Consider the following 14,761-nt stretch of genomic DNA (forward strand, 5'->3'; position numbering starts at 1 on the left):
ATTACATAGACACTAATAATGTGTAATATTAAGACACATAGACAAAATTTTGAAAAATGAGGCATGACACATGGTCAAGGGACACTAAACATGACTATTTAATGAGCATCTATTATCATAATATTTATAATATAAATTAAGTTTTAGATTTTTTTTTTTTACATTTGTTGAATACAAATAATGGAATTTGGATATTCGATTGAAAATTGTGTTTACTATTTACGGGATTAACCATTTTAGTGGATAGATTTAGGGTGTGTTTGATTTAATTATTCGAATGTTTAATTTTGAAAATAAGTCATTTTGAAGGAAAAAAATTGAAATGTTTGACAAACTACTCAAAAAAGCTTTTGAAACACTGGGTGTATTTTAAACCGTTATTATCAAAAGAGTTTAAATAAAAAAATAATTTTTTTTGAAAAACATTTTTTTTTCTTTTGTCGATCCAATCATGCGCTTAGGTATTTTTCAAAAGTTACTTTTTTAAAAAAATTTTAAAATTTTGGCTTAGATTTTGAAACCATTTCTTAAAAAACTAGATGATAAAAAAAAAATCTACAACAGATGAAAGTAGTGTTGTATAATCTTAAAATTTAAGAATTAAAGAAAACAAAATGATTATGAAATGTGACGCGTTCAAATACTTATCAAATGGGATCGTTAGCGATAGAAAATTAGTATTCTGCTTAAAAAAAAGAGAAATAAATAAAAAGAAAGTAGGGAAGTATTCCAATGCTAATGATAGGCTATAAAGTTGAAACGTAAGATATTAAATTCCTTTTTCCACTTAAATTCTGGAAAATTTAGAGAATGAGTTGAATAAAATAAAAAAAGCAATAGTACTAATAATAATAATAATAATAATAATGATGGTTGGAAAAATTCAATTACGTAAATATGAGACCTTCAACCGAACAACAGAATTAAGGAAGATAGAGAGGGTAACGAAATTAAAATTGACGCAAAGAATGTCAGCCAACTCCTACTTTCTACGTATCACTTCTTACTTCCTCATTTTACACAACAACAATATATATATATATATAACGTTAATAAAGGGAATAACTTGTAATTTACTACATTTTTCAACCTACTTTGGCTTTATGATTGATCTCTTTCTTCAACAAGACAAACACAAAGTAAAGGTAAAATTACTTCCTTATTATTAAACTTGTGTTTCGTGTTTTCATAATATTATAATTTTACTTTTTAGGTTTGAGTTTTATTTCAATTTTATTCATAAGTTTAAAGATTTAAACTTTTAATAATGTTAGAATTTTCACTTAACATCCCCTTTTTGTTTTTGTGTTAATCTATGTTAATTAATTGAAAATAATTAAGTTTCATGATTTGCCATCAATGTTAAAATTAAAATTAAAATTTTGTTTCAAAATTATTTTAAATTAATTATTAGACATTGATGTCAAATACTGAAAGTGAGTACTTAGTGAACAATTAAAATTTAAAAGTGTAAATTTTAAAACTTTGGGACTAAACTGAAACAAAATCTCAAGTAAAATGATAACATTTTGGATTAACTTTGTAAATGACCATAAGTACGATTGCCATAACCATTGGACAAATATATCAATTTATATGATTTTGTATTAATTAAAACTTCAAATTAATTATTAGATGAATTTAAATTCTAAATTTTATAAATAAATCATTTAAGTTGGGTGGATGCTTATAATATAATAAAAATAATAATATTTTAATTTATCTACAAAAATGTAAAAATGTTTATTCATTAATTTAAATATTATTTTTTTATATATAAAATTTTTCTAGAAAGTATTCATCAATATTTTCATCTGCGCTTAACCTTAAAATTTTCATCGACATCTATATTTTAAATCTTGATATAAACCGACCCTCATTTAAGTTTTTTTTTTTTTTTTTTTTGAGAAATAAGAAAAAGAAAAGGCGATTAAATGATGGAAAGCAAAAGAAGGGTAACTTTTGCATTTATCAATTGGATGTTCTTTGTAGTTATTTTCCCTCAACAATCCCTTTCCTGTAAAGGAGAGGCACAGTTGCACTAAACGGCGACGTTCCAAATAGCTCCATTGCCTTCTCCACATAGCTTATGAACTTCCTTCATCCTGTCCACGGATTCACAAATCCCACTGCATGACCAATCAAAAGTCGCCACGCATACATTCCCTCCATTCGATTTTGGCTCGCAATCTATTATTTAAACCCAAAAATCCAACCATAATTAGAAGATTAAATATAAACACAACCATATACTTTTAATTAAATACAAACACAACAATCCTTTTCTTTGGGTGTTCACCGACTAAGTTGAGTTGGGTTATAGTATCTAAATGGGTCAAGTTAGTAACTCAAGTAATCTAAATATGGTCTCCAATCTAATCCTTAAAAATTTGGCTTAAATTGAGTTAAATTGTCGAGTTATTATTATTTTTTCTTAGGTTATTTTCAAATATAAGAAAATGGACCAAAATATTTACAAATATAACAAAATTTTACTATATATCTGTGATAAACTGTTATCTATGTTTTTTTCTATGTCATGATAGACACATATAGTAATCTATCGCGATTTATCGTAAATAAATTATGATATTTTAGTATTATTTGTAAATATTTTTTTTTAACAAATTTGTTATGAAATAATTTCTTTTTCTTCTTAATTTAAAATACTTAAATTTATAAATTTATCTACAATACGTATCTAATAACTAAAATCTCATAAAACTAAACTCTTACATATCAAATATCTATAATATTTATTACAAATTTTATACCAAAACATTCTTGAAAGAAAAAACATAAAGAATTCGCAAATTCATCGATTTTAAAAAATATATATTTTTATTAATATATATGTAATTCGGGTTGGGTTGGGTTGGGTCAACCCAATTTTTTTTATTCAACCATAGACCCAATCCAACCCAAGAAAAATAGAAAACATTCAACGCAACCCAATCTAAAAACAAAATTAATCCAATCCAACCCTTATAATTTGGGTCGTTCGGATTGTCGGGTCATTTGAACACCTCTATTTTCTTCCTTCATATTTTATTTTCTTTTAAGGTTAAGTGGTAAATTTTGTCATTATAGTTTGGAGAAAGTTAAAATTGAATCTCTATAGTTTACTATTAGAATTTAGTTCCTTTGATTTGAATCCCTATTGTATGGATTATTTATGAGCATTTCATCAAACCATAAAAACTATTTATAAAATTTTACCAGACAATAAACATGAACTTCTAGCATTTATAACCATAGAGATTAAATTTCTAACTTTATTAATTATAGAGCCCAAATTTGTAATTTAATATTTTTCAATTATTATTTTGAATATTAAAATTTTGAAAATTTTATTTTGATACCTTATTTACCTACACAACCCAATGATTTTTTGTTTTAAAAATTAACCTTATAAATCCGATTTCTTTTTAGATTTTTAAATATCGTCGAGAGAAGATGGTTAAGGCATCGAAAAAGAATTTGGAAGAAAAAACTTTTTTAGTAGCCTATCGCGACGGTATGTTGAAAAGCGTCGCGAAAGGAGGTTTCTCCCGACGATTTCTAACCCCGAGCCCCAGCACTCCATCCCCCCTCTACTTTCCCTCTTTTTCTTTTACCACTGTTCGTTCTATTCGATTTTGTCGTCCATCGTAAATGTACAATTTTTTTTTTTCTGTTTGTTTGTTTTTTCTTTCAGAGATTTGAATGTTAGTATTTTATTTTTAAATTTCTCTCTAAGTTTATTTATTTAGTTTGTTTATTTTAGAAATTTGAAATGATTTAGATGAGGTTGACTATTCTTATTGGGAATTTGAAGTATTTTGTTTATTAATTTTAGTAATTTACAATTTTGTAGTATTTTACTTTTTTTATTTTGAATTGATATATTCTAATACCACAAATTTATTAGCAAAAACATAATATAAACTCTTTAGCATAAGTGGGTATTGAGATGAAAGATTTGGTTTGAGATAGTTTGATTGTTATTATGTTTTAGTTAATTGTTGTTATTTGTGTGTTGATAGTGGATGAGTGAACTTGATATTAGTTTTACGCTTTAATTATTTTATTATTATTATTTAGTTTTAATACTCTTAATTTCAAGTTGAAGTGTTAGATATATTTTTGATTAGTTATTATATTTATATGCTTGTTAAATTAGGGGAGGTGTGGGGACATTTGAGTATTTTTTAGATAATTTGGGTTAATTTATTGTTGAATTATATGTATGTTTGGAATGGTTGAATATTGAATTTGAATAAGTGGAAGTTCACTATCTCTTGCCATAAATCCTAAAAATACATAGAAGCACATTTTCTTTTTCAAGCAGTTCAATGGTAGAGAAAAGAAGACCTATTTAACATTATTCATTTGTTTAATAATATTATAGAGGAGCAACGAGTTGAGATAAAATCCTTAAAGGCAAGAATGGGTGAAATAGAAGTAAAAAGGCAAGCTGAGATAGATGACTCGAAGTCATGGTCTTACAACTCATGAAATCACAAGGAGATATATTGAAATAGGTATGGACTCTTCAACTTTAGTAGTAAATGAATATGTTGTTATCATGCAGTTATGGTAATAATATAGATGTATACAATACTTTAAGTTTAAGTTGAATTTTAATATATTTGAGATTGGTATATGATATATTGAGTTTGAGATTAAAGTATGTATGGGGGGAGTGAGGATTGCCTAAAGTTTGTTCGAATTTTGTTAACGTTCTTAGGTTGAGTTTAAAGTTGGTATAGAGGTAAATGCATAGTTATGTTTAAGTTTGAGTTGAGTTTCAAGTTTTATATTGAGTTTAAGATTGATATATGGATAAATTTCTTGAGTTTGAGATTAAGTTTAAGATTGATATATGAATATTGAGTTTGAGATTAAAGTGTGGGAGAGGGAAGGAATTGCCTAAAGTTTATTTGAATTTGTTAATGTTCTTAGGTTGATATATGGATAAATGTATTGATTAATATATGGATAAATGAATAGTCATGTTTATGTTTTATATAAATGTTGCTAAAGTTAATTATTTAGTGGCATTAATATTATTTAAATTTGTATTTTGTAGGTATCTCAAGGTTTGTGTTCAAGATGCATCTCTGGACGATGAAAGTTAGGTTGTAGATTTGTATGTTGTAAGTATTTCGGAGTATATGTTGTGTCGATATTATGTAATGTTTTTCGATGTTTATGTTTCGTGGATATAATGCAATGTTTAAGATAATCTTACTTTTAGTTGTTTTGTGGAGATTATGTAATGTTTAAGAAAATTAATTAAATGTATTAGTTGTTTCATTATAGTTTATTTTACTAAATTTGTAAGATTCAAATACGTTTGATATTCAGTAGATAAGATTTTTTTTTTTTTTTCTAAAAAAAGACCATTTTTGACACCCACTTTAAACGTGTATGGGAAAAATAATAACTATTTTGATATTTTTTTTTTTTACCTTTTTTCAACACTATTCCAATATGCCGCAAGGAAAAGTAGCCTTTCCTAAAATAGGTTGACGTCGGGAAATGCAACTTTTTTCGATGCTATAATTGTGAATTTGGCATCGGGAGAAGTTATTCTCACACAAATTTGGAATTCTCCCCATGCTTAGAAAGTGTCGTAGGCAGAAGGTAGTTCTCCCGATGCTAAAAAACTAATTTCTAGCATTGGGAGAAACGCCTTTTGCTAAAACACTATCTAAGCATCAGGAGAAACCCACCCCACTTCTCCCGTCGGGAAATCTATTATTCCCGACGACGAAACTTTTTTACGTCAAGAGAAGGTTTTCTCGATGAGGCTTTCTCGACGACCAAACCGACAGTAAAATTGGTGTTAGGAAAGCTTTCTCCAATGTTTTTTTTGACTTTTTCCGACGCTTTTTGCCATTGAAAAAAGCCAGATTTCTTGTAGTTAGAGAATTATGATCATCGTGAAGAGAATAAATACAATAAAAGAATGTGAATTCTTCAAATATCTTATCAAGGTGAAATTTGTTGGAATTTTTTTTTTTTTACAAATTACTAGAAGAGTGGAATCTCACATCCAAAAAGAAATAGGAAAGTCATAAGTTCCTATTTCTAAAAGGAATAGGATTAAGTTCCTATTTCAAAAGGAAATTAGAAAGTAACGAGTTCAAAGTAACATAAAAAGGATCCTATTTGCTTTGTTTTCAAGTTGTCCTAGTTAGAAACATTGTAAAATTTTGAGAATGAAAAATGACGTGATTGATACAAAGTTTTGGGACAACACTATTGTAATTGGGATCAGAGAGAGAATTCAGTACGGTTGCATGAAAATCCCATAGTAGATTTCTTTCTAGTAGTAGTGGTTTGTTTTTGTTTTTGTATTGTTTTATTTTTTTTTTTCAGTTTTGGAGTTTTTCATGTACATTCATTTGTATTTTGTATTTTTGTTGTTTTCTCTTAACACTTTCACCCTTTTAGTTTCTCTATTTTTATTATCCTTTTCTTACTTATGTTTTTAAAAATCAAGTCAAGTAGTGTAATTAATAAAAGTAATTTTTAACTTTTTTTTTTGAATTTGACTAAGAAATCAAATGTATATTTAAGAAATACAAAAATTGTAGTAATAAAATTGGGAGGTAATAAAATAAATTACAAAAACAAAAAAGCAGAAATAAAGTCATCATTAAATGGAACCTTAGTTTTTTATTTTTAAAAACATTTGGTGCATCCTACTAGGCTATATCCATCTTTTCGGCCGTCCAAAAAACACTCCATCAAAGTGTGTCATGTGACAAATTGAAAAACATTATTTTTAGAAAGGAGCATGTGATTAGGTATATTTCCTTTTATTTTCGAGTTTTGAAAATTAAGCTTTCGAACACTACTCTCACTCCTGAATTATTTGTTTTGTTATCTATTTTTCAAAAACGTTTTCAAAATCTAACCCAAATTTTGGAAACAAAAGAACTGTAGTATGTAATACGTGTATTTGCTTTTAGAATTTGGCTAAACATTCAATTGTTTCTTTAAAAAGAATGAAAAAAATGATAAAAATATAGTGGACAAACAAATAAAAACATTATGATCTAACTATGAAAATATGTTTGAAAAGAGAGTCAGATCCTTTGCCCCATTACAACTATTCAATTCGAAGTGATTGTACGATAGAGTGATATTTTCTTTCGTGTATGGTTATGATTTAGACTATAGACATGAAACATCACAATTTAATGGTGGACAATTACATTCTTTGTCCTTTAAATGTTCATAAATTCCTATTTTTTACTTTCTATGCAAATAATTACAATTGTTCAGATAAAACTATATAAAAGATTATTTTATTAATTAAAATATTTTTATTAATTTAAATTTCTATTTTATTGATTAAAAAGTGTATGAAAGTTGAGGTTAATGTAAGGTGACCTGGAGGTGTGCCACAACACATAGAACGATCGTCAACATGTTCGACCTCTAAGCCAATTAACCAAGCTCCCAACGACACGTCTTCATTTGCATATCTATGTAATATTGGACTAAACCAAAAAAAAAAAAAAAAGAATTTACTTCGTTAGAAATGGTCAAAAGAAGAAAAAGAATGGAAAAAAAAAAAAGATAGGGTTATAATTTACTTACAAATTAAGGGAAATGTAGGCAGCAAGGTCTTTAGAAATGGCATAGATTTGGCCAGTGGCATGCCTGAAATACTCATTCCCTTTTTCTCCAAATTTCCAATGCTCTGGCTCATGATACTTCAATCCCCTGCTCATCCATTTTTCCATATATTAATACCAAATCTTTTCCCATTAATGTTTTCAAAAGAACCTTCTGCGAAATATCAATTTTGACGATTTAGTCGAGGATCCTGAACTTTCAATATCATCAAATTTGATTATGGACTTATAATGTTGTATTGTAATTTCAACTCGATGATACGTTCTCGCTCTAAGTATCATTACAAAAGTTCGCCTTATTTTTATGTAAAATTTTATTTTATTGAACTAAGTATCATTAAAAAAATGATTTTAACCAAACTAAACTGATGCATACCGAATTACGATAGTTCAAAATCGGACTGAACTGAATCGTGCACACATGAAAAAAATGACGAGAGAGAAGAAAACTCACTTTTGAGAGAGAACTGGGCCTGACTTCATGCAGCCCATGTAAATCCTGGGCTTGGACCTATGCCGTTCTAGCACTGTCACCAACGCACCTACACACAAGCCTCCACTTTTGAATATTCCAAAAATGTCCTTATCTTTATAAAGTTTCTAAACATTCAATTTTATATTTAATGAACTTTTTTAAGCTTTCATTTTATTTCTAAATGTATCACCGAACTATTCTACATTTTTTCTTACATAAAACGAAAGTTCAGTGTTTTATTAAATATTAATTCAATTTTAAGACAAGCAAAATTTTAAATTCTTAAAAAAAAAAATTGATGTGAGCATATCTTAACTAATATATTGATGTGTAATGATAGAAAAGTTCGTATTAAATCCAATACTAAAAATATTTATAAATTTATTAAATGTAAAATTGATAGTTCAAGCTATATTTGATATTATTTTATTTTCTATTTTATGTTTATTAAAATTATGCTGGTTATTTCAGCTTTTCTTTTTATAGGCTTTTCACATCCTCTAAGAATATATTCGATTTCTGAGTTAAATTTTAAAAACAAAATAAATATTTAAAACAATGCTTTAAACTTTTGTATTTAATTTATTTCAACATGTACTTAAAAGATTAAGTTTCGAGTACCACTTAAATGTGCTCAGTTTTATGTATTTCAATCTCATGACACAAAAAAACAAATATATATTTTTTAAAAAATAAGAACATTTTGCTATATGATAAATTATGAACATCAAACAATTAGGTGAGACGCAAAAATAGGTTAGACATACACTTTATTTTTCTTAAGTTTTAACATCCTTTTTTTAAAAAAAGAAATTTTTTTTAAATAAATTGCAATCAACTTATCTTTGCACGACTTGTGTCATGTGTCAAACTTTCTTTATAAATAATACTTAGATGCAACTTAAGTTGCATTTTATATTTTCTCTTCTTTTACTCATAGAAAAGAGAATTTTTTTTGATAATTTTTTAATTAAAAAAATTTTCATGGGACAATTTTGATGCTGCTCTCTTTTTAAAATAAAATAAAATGTTTCTATGCATAACGTATAAAATTCAAACGAACTCAAAGAGCTTTGTTTGATTACCCAAATTGACATGAACATCGTCGTCAACCTTCACGTAAAACTCCGCCGCCCACAGAGCCGCCGCCGTGGTGAAATACAGCCGCGTCTTCGTCGACAATTGATGGTAATCTTCCACATGCCTCAGTCGCAGAAAGTCACCATGCTCTTCCTCCTCCTCATCTATGGCTCTATCCAATGCTCCACCAGGTCTTCCGCTCTTTCCTATGACGAATCGGACCACAATCCCTTTCTCTTTCTCTAGTTTCTTCAACGATTCTCCTGCGCCGATCATCAATTGTTCAATCCGACGCCGATTTCTCAGTGAATTTTTGTTTTCGAGTTAGGGTTTCGGTTTTACGGACCTCGAGGCATCCATGTTTCTCGAATCGAGTCCCGGCGTTTCTTGCTGCTGAAAGCCGTATTGATTCCGATCACCACAAACGCTTTCTCCGGAGGCAGCGGCCTCGGATTCCTCCCGTTCGTTCGTGATAGTGCCATTTCCATCTCCCAATTTCCGAACGTTTTCTCCAGAGATCTGACGAAACAAAGCTTCAAAAAGAGAACTCAACAGAATATCAACATAATTTCGGTACAATCTATTCTCCTTACTGAAGAGCTTGATGCGTTTTTGTAACTTCCACCATAATATCCTGATCATTCGATTCCACTAGTTTCTGCAGAAGAATAAAAACAATCACATTAACATTACTGTTTTACATTGTGCAAAAAAGGAATTCGAAATTAGTTAAACTCACTCGTTTATGGTCGCAATCTGTAGTGGCTGCCTCAAGATTTTCAAGATGGTTAAGAAACTGAGGATCTTTGGTTTGAATTCTGGTGCGGCCAGTGAAGAGCGATCCTGCAAGAAAGCTTGCAAAGCAGAGGACCAAGGTGAGTTTACCATTCATTGGCTTTCCCCTCATTTTTCTGCGTTTCTGCTTCCTGTTTAGCAACTAAAATTATTCAGCTTCAACTACAAATTCTCATTGCTTGCTTGCAATGGTTACTTATAATTCATTTATGCATATACATATAGACAGATAGATCATAGAGTTTAGGGATTGTGTCTTCATTTGTGGATTCATTGGGTTCATGAAGCAATCAAAATAAATTCTGGGTTATGATGGGATGTTTGAGATTTGAACATATCATATGGGGGATCTTTAAGATGGGAATGATGAGATGTTTTTATATGAATTATGATTGAGTATTGAGTGAAGAGAGGCTAGTAATGGGGGAATGCCTAAAAATTGAATTAAAGTTGAAGTAAATGCAATTAGGCAAAGGCAGCGAGAAGGTGGAAGAGGTTGGCAAATGGAGGCTTATAAAGTTTAGATGAGTTGAAAATAGCCAAACAATGATCAAAAGTGAGTGTAACACAAGTAATTAGGTAATGTACCTTGAAAAGTAATGATGGGGATTAAATTGAGGAATTAATTAGAGAGAGAGAGAAAGTGAGGAGGGATTTTGAAGTTTTGAGTTTGGGAATTGAATGATTGAATGAAGATTATAAGAGGAGAAGAACTGAAGAAGAGTGGAATGAAAGATCTAAGAAGAGGGTTTAAAGTGTAGGGAGGTAGTTAAATCATGTGTAGTGTGTGGCCCAACAAACTGTCTGCTAAACCTTAACATTCAAATTCTAAGCCAATTCCTCTGTTTCTGGGAAGCACCTACGTATACACTCTCTCCTAACTTAGCACACATTTTCACTAATCTTTATATTATTTGGATGTCGAGAAAATTCGTAGAATTTTAGCCTTTTAGGGCTATTTGAATTGCTATATGAATTTTGTTTTAAGTTTTTTTAGATTCATTTGACAAACTTGTTTTTTTAAACTATTTTTGTTTTTGGTTTTTAAGTGATTTAAATAGTAGAAATTTTGAAAACAACATTTTTGTTTTGTATTTACGTTATTTTGAATTTGAAATCTTGAAAGGTGGAGTTATATTTAAGAAAGAGGATAAGAATTTATGAATATAGTATTTCATATCATAAATCTATTTCATTTGTGTTAAATTAAAAAATATATAAATTAATATGTTATTAAATAATATGATATTGTATAGTAGTAATCATATGCCAACACGAGCATATTTTAATCACTTGTTCTTTATTGTTTCCTTTACATGGTTATCTAGTTCTCTGAAGTGATTGATTAAAATTCTAGTTGTAAGTTTGACATTAGAAACTCTCTCCTTGTGCTGGAGGTTGACAGAATTTGGTTTTATGATATTCATAATTTCCTCAAATTAGGAATTAACGATCCTTACGTTACTATCGAGACGAGGAAGCTAAAGTCCACCATCGTTCAGCTCAATTATAAAGAAAAATTCAAAAAAAAAAAAAAAAAAAAAAAAAAAAAAAAAAAAAAAAAAGAAGAAACCTATATAAGTAAGACCATAGATAATTCAACTCAATGTTTGACTTATCAATTTTATAAGTTGGTGTTAAATAACTCAACTCCCCTAACTTCAAGAGTGTTTACCATTGAACTTTGAACATTTATTGACAAACTTCATATTTCCCTCTTTCTCTCCATCTCTCCAATGTTTTCAACGATTCCACCCGTCGGTCGCTGCTAACGACCGACTTCGACGACAATAATCGCTGGTGACATGCTCCAACAATCATCTTCGGCGAGTACCTTTCATTTCCTAACTCTGACAACAACCACCATTGGCAACATCTTCAACGACTATCTTTGGCGACCAAGCTTCGACAACTACCTCCGACGACCACCACCTTTGACAACTAACCCTAACAATGACCACCTCTGACAATCATCTCTAGTGACCATCTCTAATGTCCAACTTGACGCACCTTTGGCAACCAACTTCAACTATCACATCCATTGACCGACTTTAACCACAAATTCCATCGATTATCTCCAATAACCAACTTAGTTGACTATAGACTAAAAAAAGCAAAAAAAAAAAAAAAACTTGGTGAAAGTGTTTTTAGATAAAATTAAAATTATTAGTTCATAGTATTTAATAGATATCTTATATAGTAGTTTATACTCTTAGGCTTTACTTTTTGTTTCATCTAAATGGCCTCACACCGTTGATGATAGTTGTTCTCCCCTATATACTCGCAATCATCACCTTATCTAACTAACATGAGATTTTGATTGCATCCTTGACATCAATATACATGCATAATAAATCATAACCTACTATTTGACATAAGATGCCATAAAAAGCCTTAAACCCTTTGATGGTCTATTATTTTATTTTTATTTTTATTTTTATTTTTTTTGTGGTGCATTTTACATTCATACATTTCACGTATGTGAAAGAATATTGTAATCTTGTTGTTTGTATGAAACTAGTGTATCTTGTTTAATCAAATATAATGGTTACATGATATAAAAATTATAAAATATATGTGAAGGTGTTAAGTTGCATGTCAATTGAATGTTAAAAATTTAGAAAAAAAAATTAATAGATTTATTGTGATAAAAACAATAAATCTGTTATCATTTGGAAATTTCGCAAACTAATTGATGAGCGGATGGTACTCAATTCAATTACATTTGGAAATTTCGTCGATATTGTTATCATTACTATTACGGCTATGGTTATTATTAGTGTTATAGTATGAAAATTATGAACTTGTCACATTTATTGTAACTAATTACCATTTGACCTTAAACGATAATGGTAACAAAAAATATAACAGATTCATAATTCAAAGTAAATGTGATAAAAAAAATCTAATTATGTTTGTCATTGTGATTTATTAATGAAATTTTTTTACAGATATACTAATTTTTTTTAATAGATCAATAAATGTGGCCCAAAATTGAGCTTTAGGGACAAATGAGATGTTTCAAAAGGGAATTTGAAGTACGCAGAGGCTCGCAGCGCATTTCGGCTTAGCCGCTGGCTGAGGAGGTTGCAAGTGGGTAGCAAATGCGTGGCGTGCTTCTCCACTCCTTTCTTTTTGTTCTTTAAAATTCTTTGCTTCTCCCAAAAATGATTTTACCAATAATATAAAGATTTTTTTTTCTCTATAGATTTTAGGTTTAGTTTTCATTTAGCACATGGATTTTAAAATGTTATCCTTTTAATTCTTAAATTCTGATATTGATTTCAATTTAGTCATTAGGTTCCATAATATTACAATCTTATTCTTGAAATTTGAGTTCTATTTCAATTTGTTTCCTTAATTTCAAGTTTTATACTTATAATATCAATATTTTACCAAATATTCACTCTCTTTAGTCTTCAATGTTAATGTATATTCATTAATTTTGAAATAATTATGGAGTGAAATTTTAAATTCAATTTTAATATTGATGAAAAATAGTGAAATTGTGTCTAATTAATTATAATTCTTTTAATTTTTTAAAATCAATTAATAGACATTAATACTAAAGACGAAAAATGATCATTTAGCAAAAAAAAAAAAAAAAAAATAAATAAATAAATAAAAAAATTAAAAAAAAAAATGTTAGTGATGAATAAGGGATCAATAGGAAACAAAATTCAAATCTTTAAGTAAAATTATAACATTTTGAAACATATGGACTAAAATGAAACCAAGCTCAAAACTGATTACAAGTATAATATTTTGAAATTTATGGACCAAATTAAAATTAGGCTCAAAATGTAGAGACCAATTTTTTTTTTTTTCTTTTCTTTTTTCCTTTTCCGCTAGTACAAAACATGTTTTCCCCCTTCTTTTCAAAATAAGGCTTTGGAGTAAATACAAGCAACTGATGTACTCGAAAAAAATTTAATACCATGGTAGGTCCCTAAATCTTTATTACTGCCTAAGTTAATTATGTTTTCCTTTTTGCACTTATTCTTAACCTTGGCTTGTGGCCATCTGTAATTAGAGATGACATGATAGTATGGTAAAAATTGAAGGAAACAGTCCTCGACCTTTCCTGTAGAATTGGGACCATGCTTCTTTGATGAAATATCTCTAAATATACACTAATTCTATGAGTTCCATGCTATTATTTAGGGCTAGTTGCATAAATATAATTCAAGCCCAAAAATAATAAAATATATAGTACAATGGTGAAATCATTGTATATATAGATCAAAAAATGATAAAAGACTAAAAAATCCATGCCTAGCCACCATTTTGCTTGCGTCTTTCCAGTTTTCTCAAATTAAAAGCTATGACTGATAACAACTATCAGTGATAGCCACTATTAGCTACTATCAGCTGCTATCGTTGATTGTTTCTATCAATTGCTACTATTAGCGATAATTTTCAATTTGAGAAAAATTAATACAATCTTGAAATAGTTTCTATCAATTGCTACTATTAGCGATAGTTTTCAATTTGAAAAAAATTAATACAATCTTGAAATATTAGCTTTTAATTTGCTATTAATTATCAATAGCTATCATATCATTGATACACTTTCATCAATTGGAATCAACCTTAAAATATTGATACTTAAGGCCATTAGTGGCTATCAATAATAGATTTATAAATAGTGATCAACTTTGAAAGAAAACCAACAACTTTGATTATCATAGTAGCTATCACTAATAATATCTTTTATCATGGCTATCACTGATAGCAGTTACTAGTCGCTATCATTGATAGACTTTCATCAATTAGA

At 28.6% G+C, this 14,761-nt stretch overlaps 1 protein-coding gene and 1 long non-coding RNA gene across 2 annotated transcripts; one reads left to right on the forward strand and one right to left on the reverse strand.

Annotated features, from left to right (window-relative positions):
* Positions 1-1,935: 1,935 nt before the first annotated feature.
* LOC120079928 (probable beta-1,3-galactosyltransferase 8) lies at positions 1,936-12,960 on the reverse strand. Its single transcript, XM_039034386.1, has 8 exons — positions 9,929-12,960; positions 9,783-9,847; positions 9,536-9,708; positions 9,195-9,452; positions 8,089-8,176; positions 7,597-7,722; positions 7,387-7,496; positions 1,936-2,190 (listed from the first exon to the last, which is right to left on the reverse strand). The coding sequence occupies exons 1-8, from the start codon at positions 10,094-10,096 to the stop codon at positions 2,042-2,044; spliced, it is 1,137 nt and encodes a 378-aa protein (XP_038890314.1). The 5' UTR covers positions 10,097-12,960; the 3' UTR covers positions 1,936-2,041.
* Positions 9,621-13,094, forward strand: LOC120079929. Its single transcript, XR_005482370.1, has 3 exons — positions 9,621-9,762; positions 9,952-10,064; positions 12,958-13,094. It is a non-coding gene; the product is annotated as an uncharacterized LOC120079929 (long non-coding RNA).
* Positions 13,095-14,761: the final 1,667 nt, after the last annotated feature.

The sequence above is a fragment of the Benincasa hispida genome, chromosome 6 (genome assembly GCF_009727055.1).
Source record: "Benincasa hispida cultivar B227 chromosome 6, ASM972705v1, whole genome shotgun sequence".
NCBI classification, from domain to species: Eukaryota; Viridiplantae; Streptophyta; class Magnoliopsida; order Cucurbitales; family Cucurbitaceae; genus Benincasa; species Benincasa hispida.

Bases quoted from the DNA above. Each gene is read 5' to 3' on its own strand.
- LOC120079928 (XM_039034386.1), bottom strand. From the start codon at position 10,096: ATGAGGGGAAAGCCAATGAATGGTAAACTCACCTTGGTCCTCTGCTTT. The intron at 9,453-9,535 runs GTCCGTAAAACC...TGATCGGCGCAG, and splicing joins AGAAACATGGATGCCTCGAG to GAGAATCGTTGAAGAAACTA. The intron at 7,723-8,088 runs GTGAGTTTTCTT...ATGGATGAGCAG, and splicing joins GGCCCAGTTCTCTCTCAAAA to GGGATTGAAGTATCATGAGC.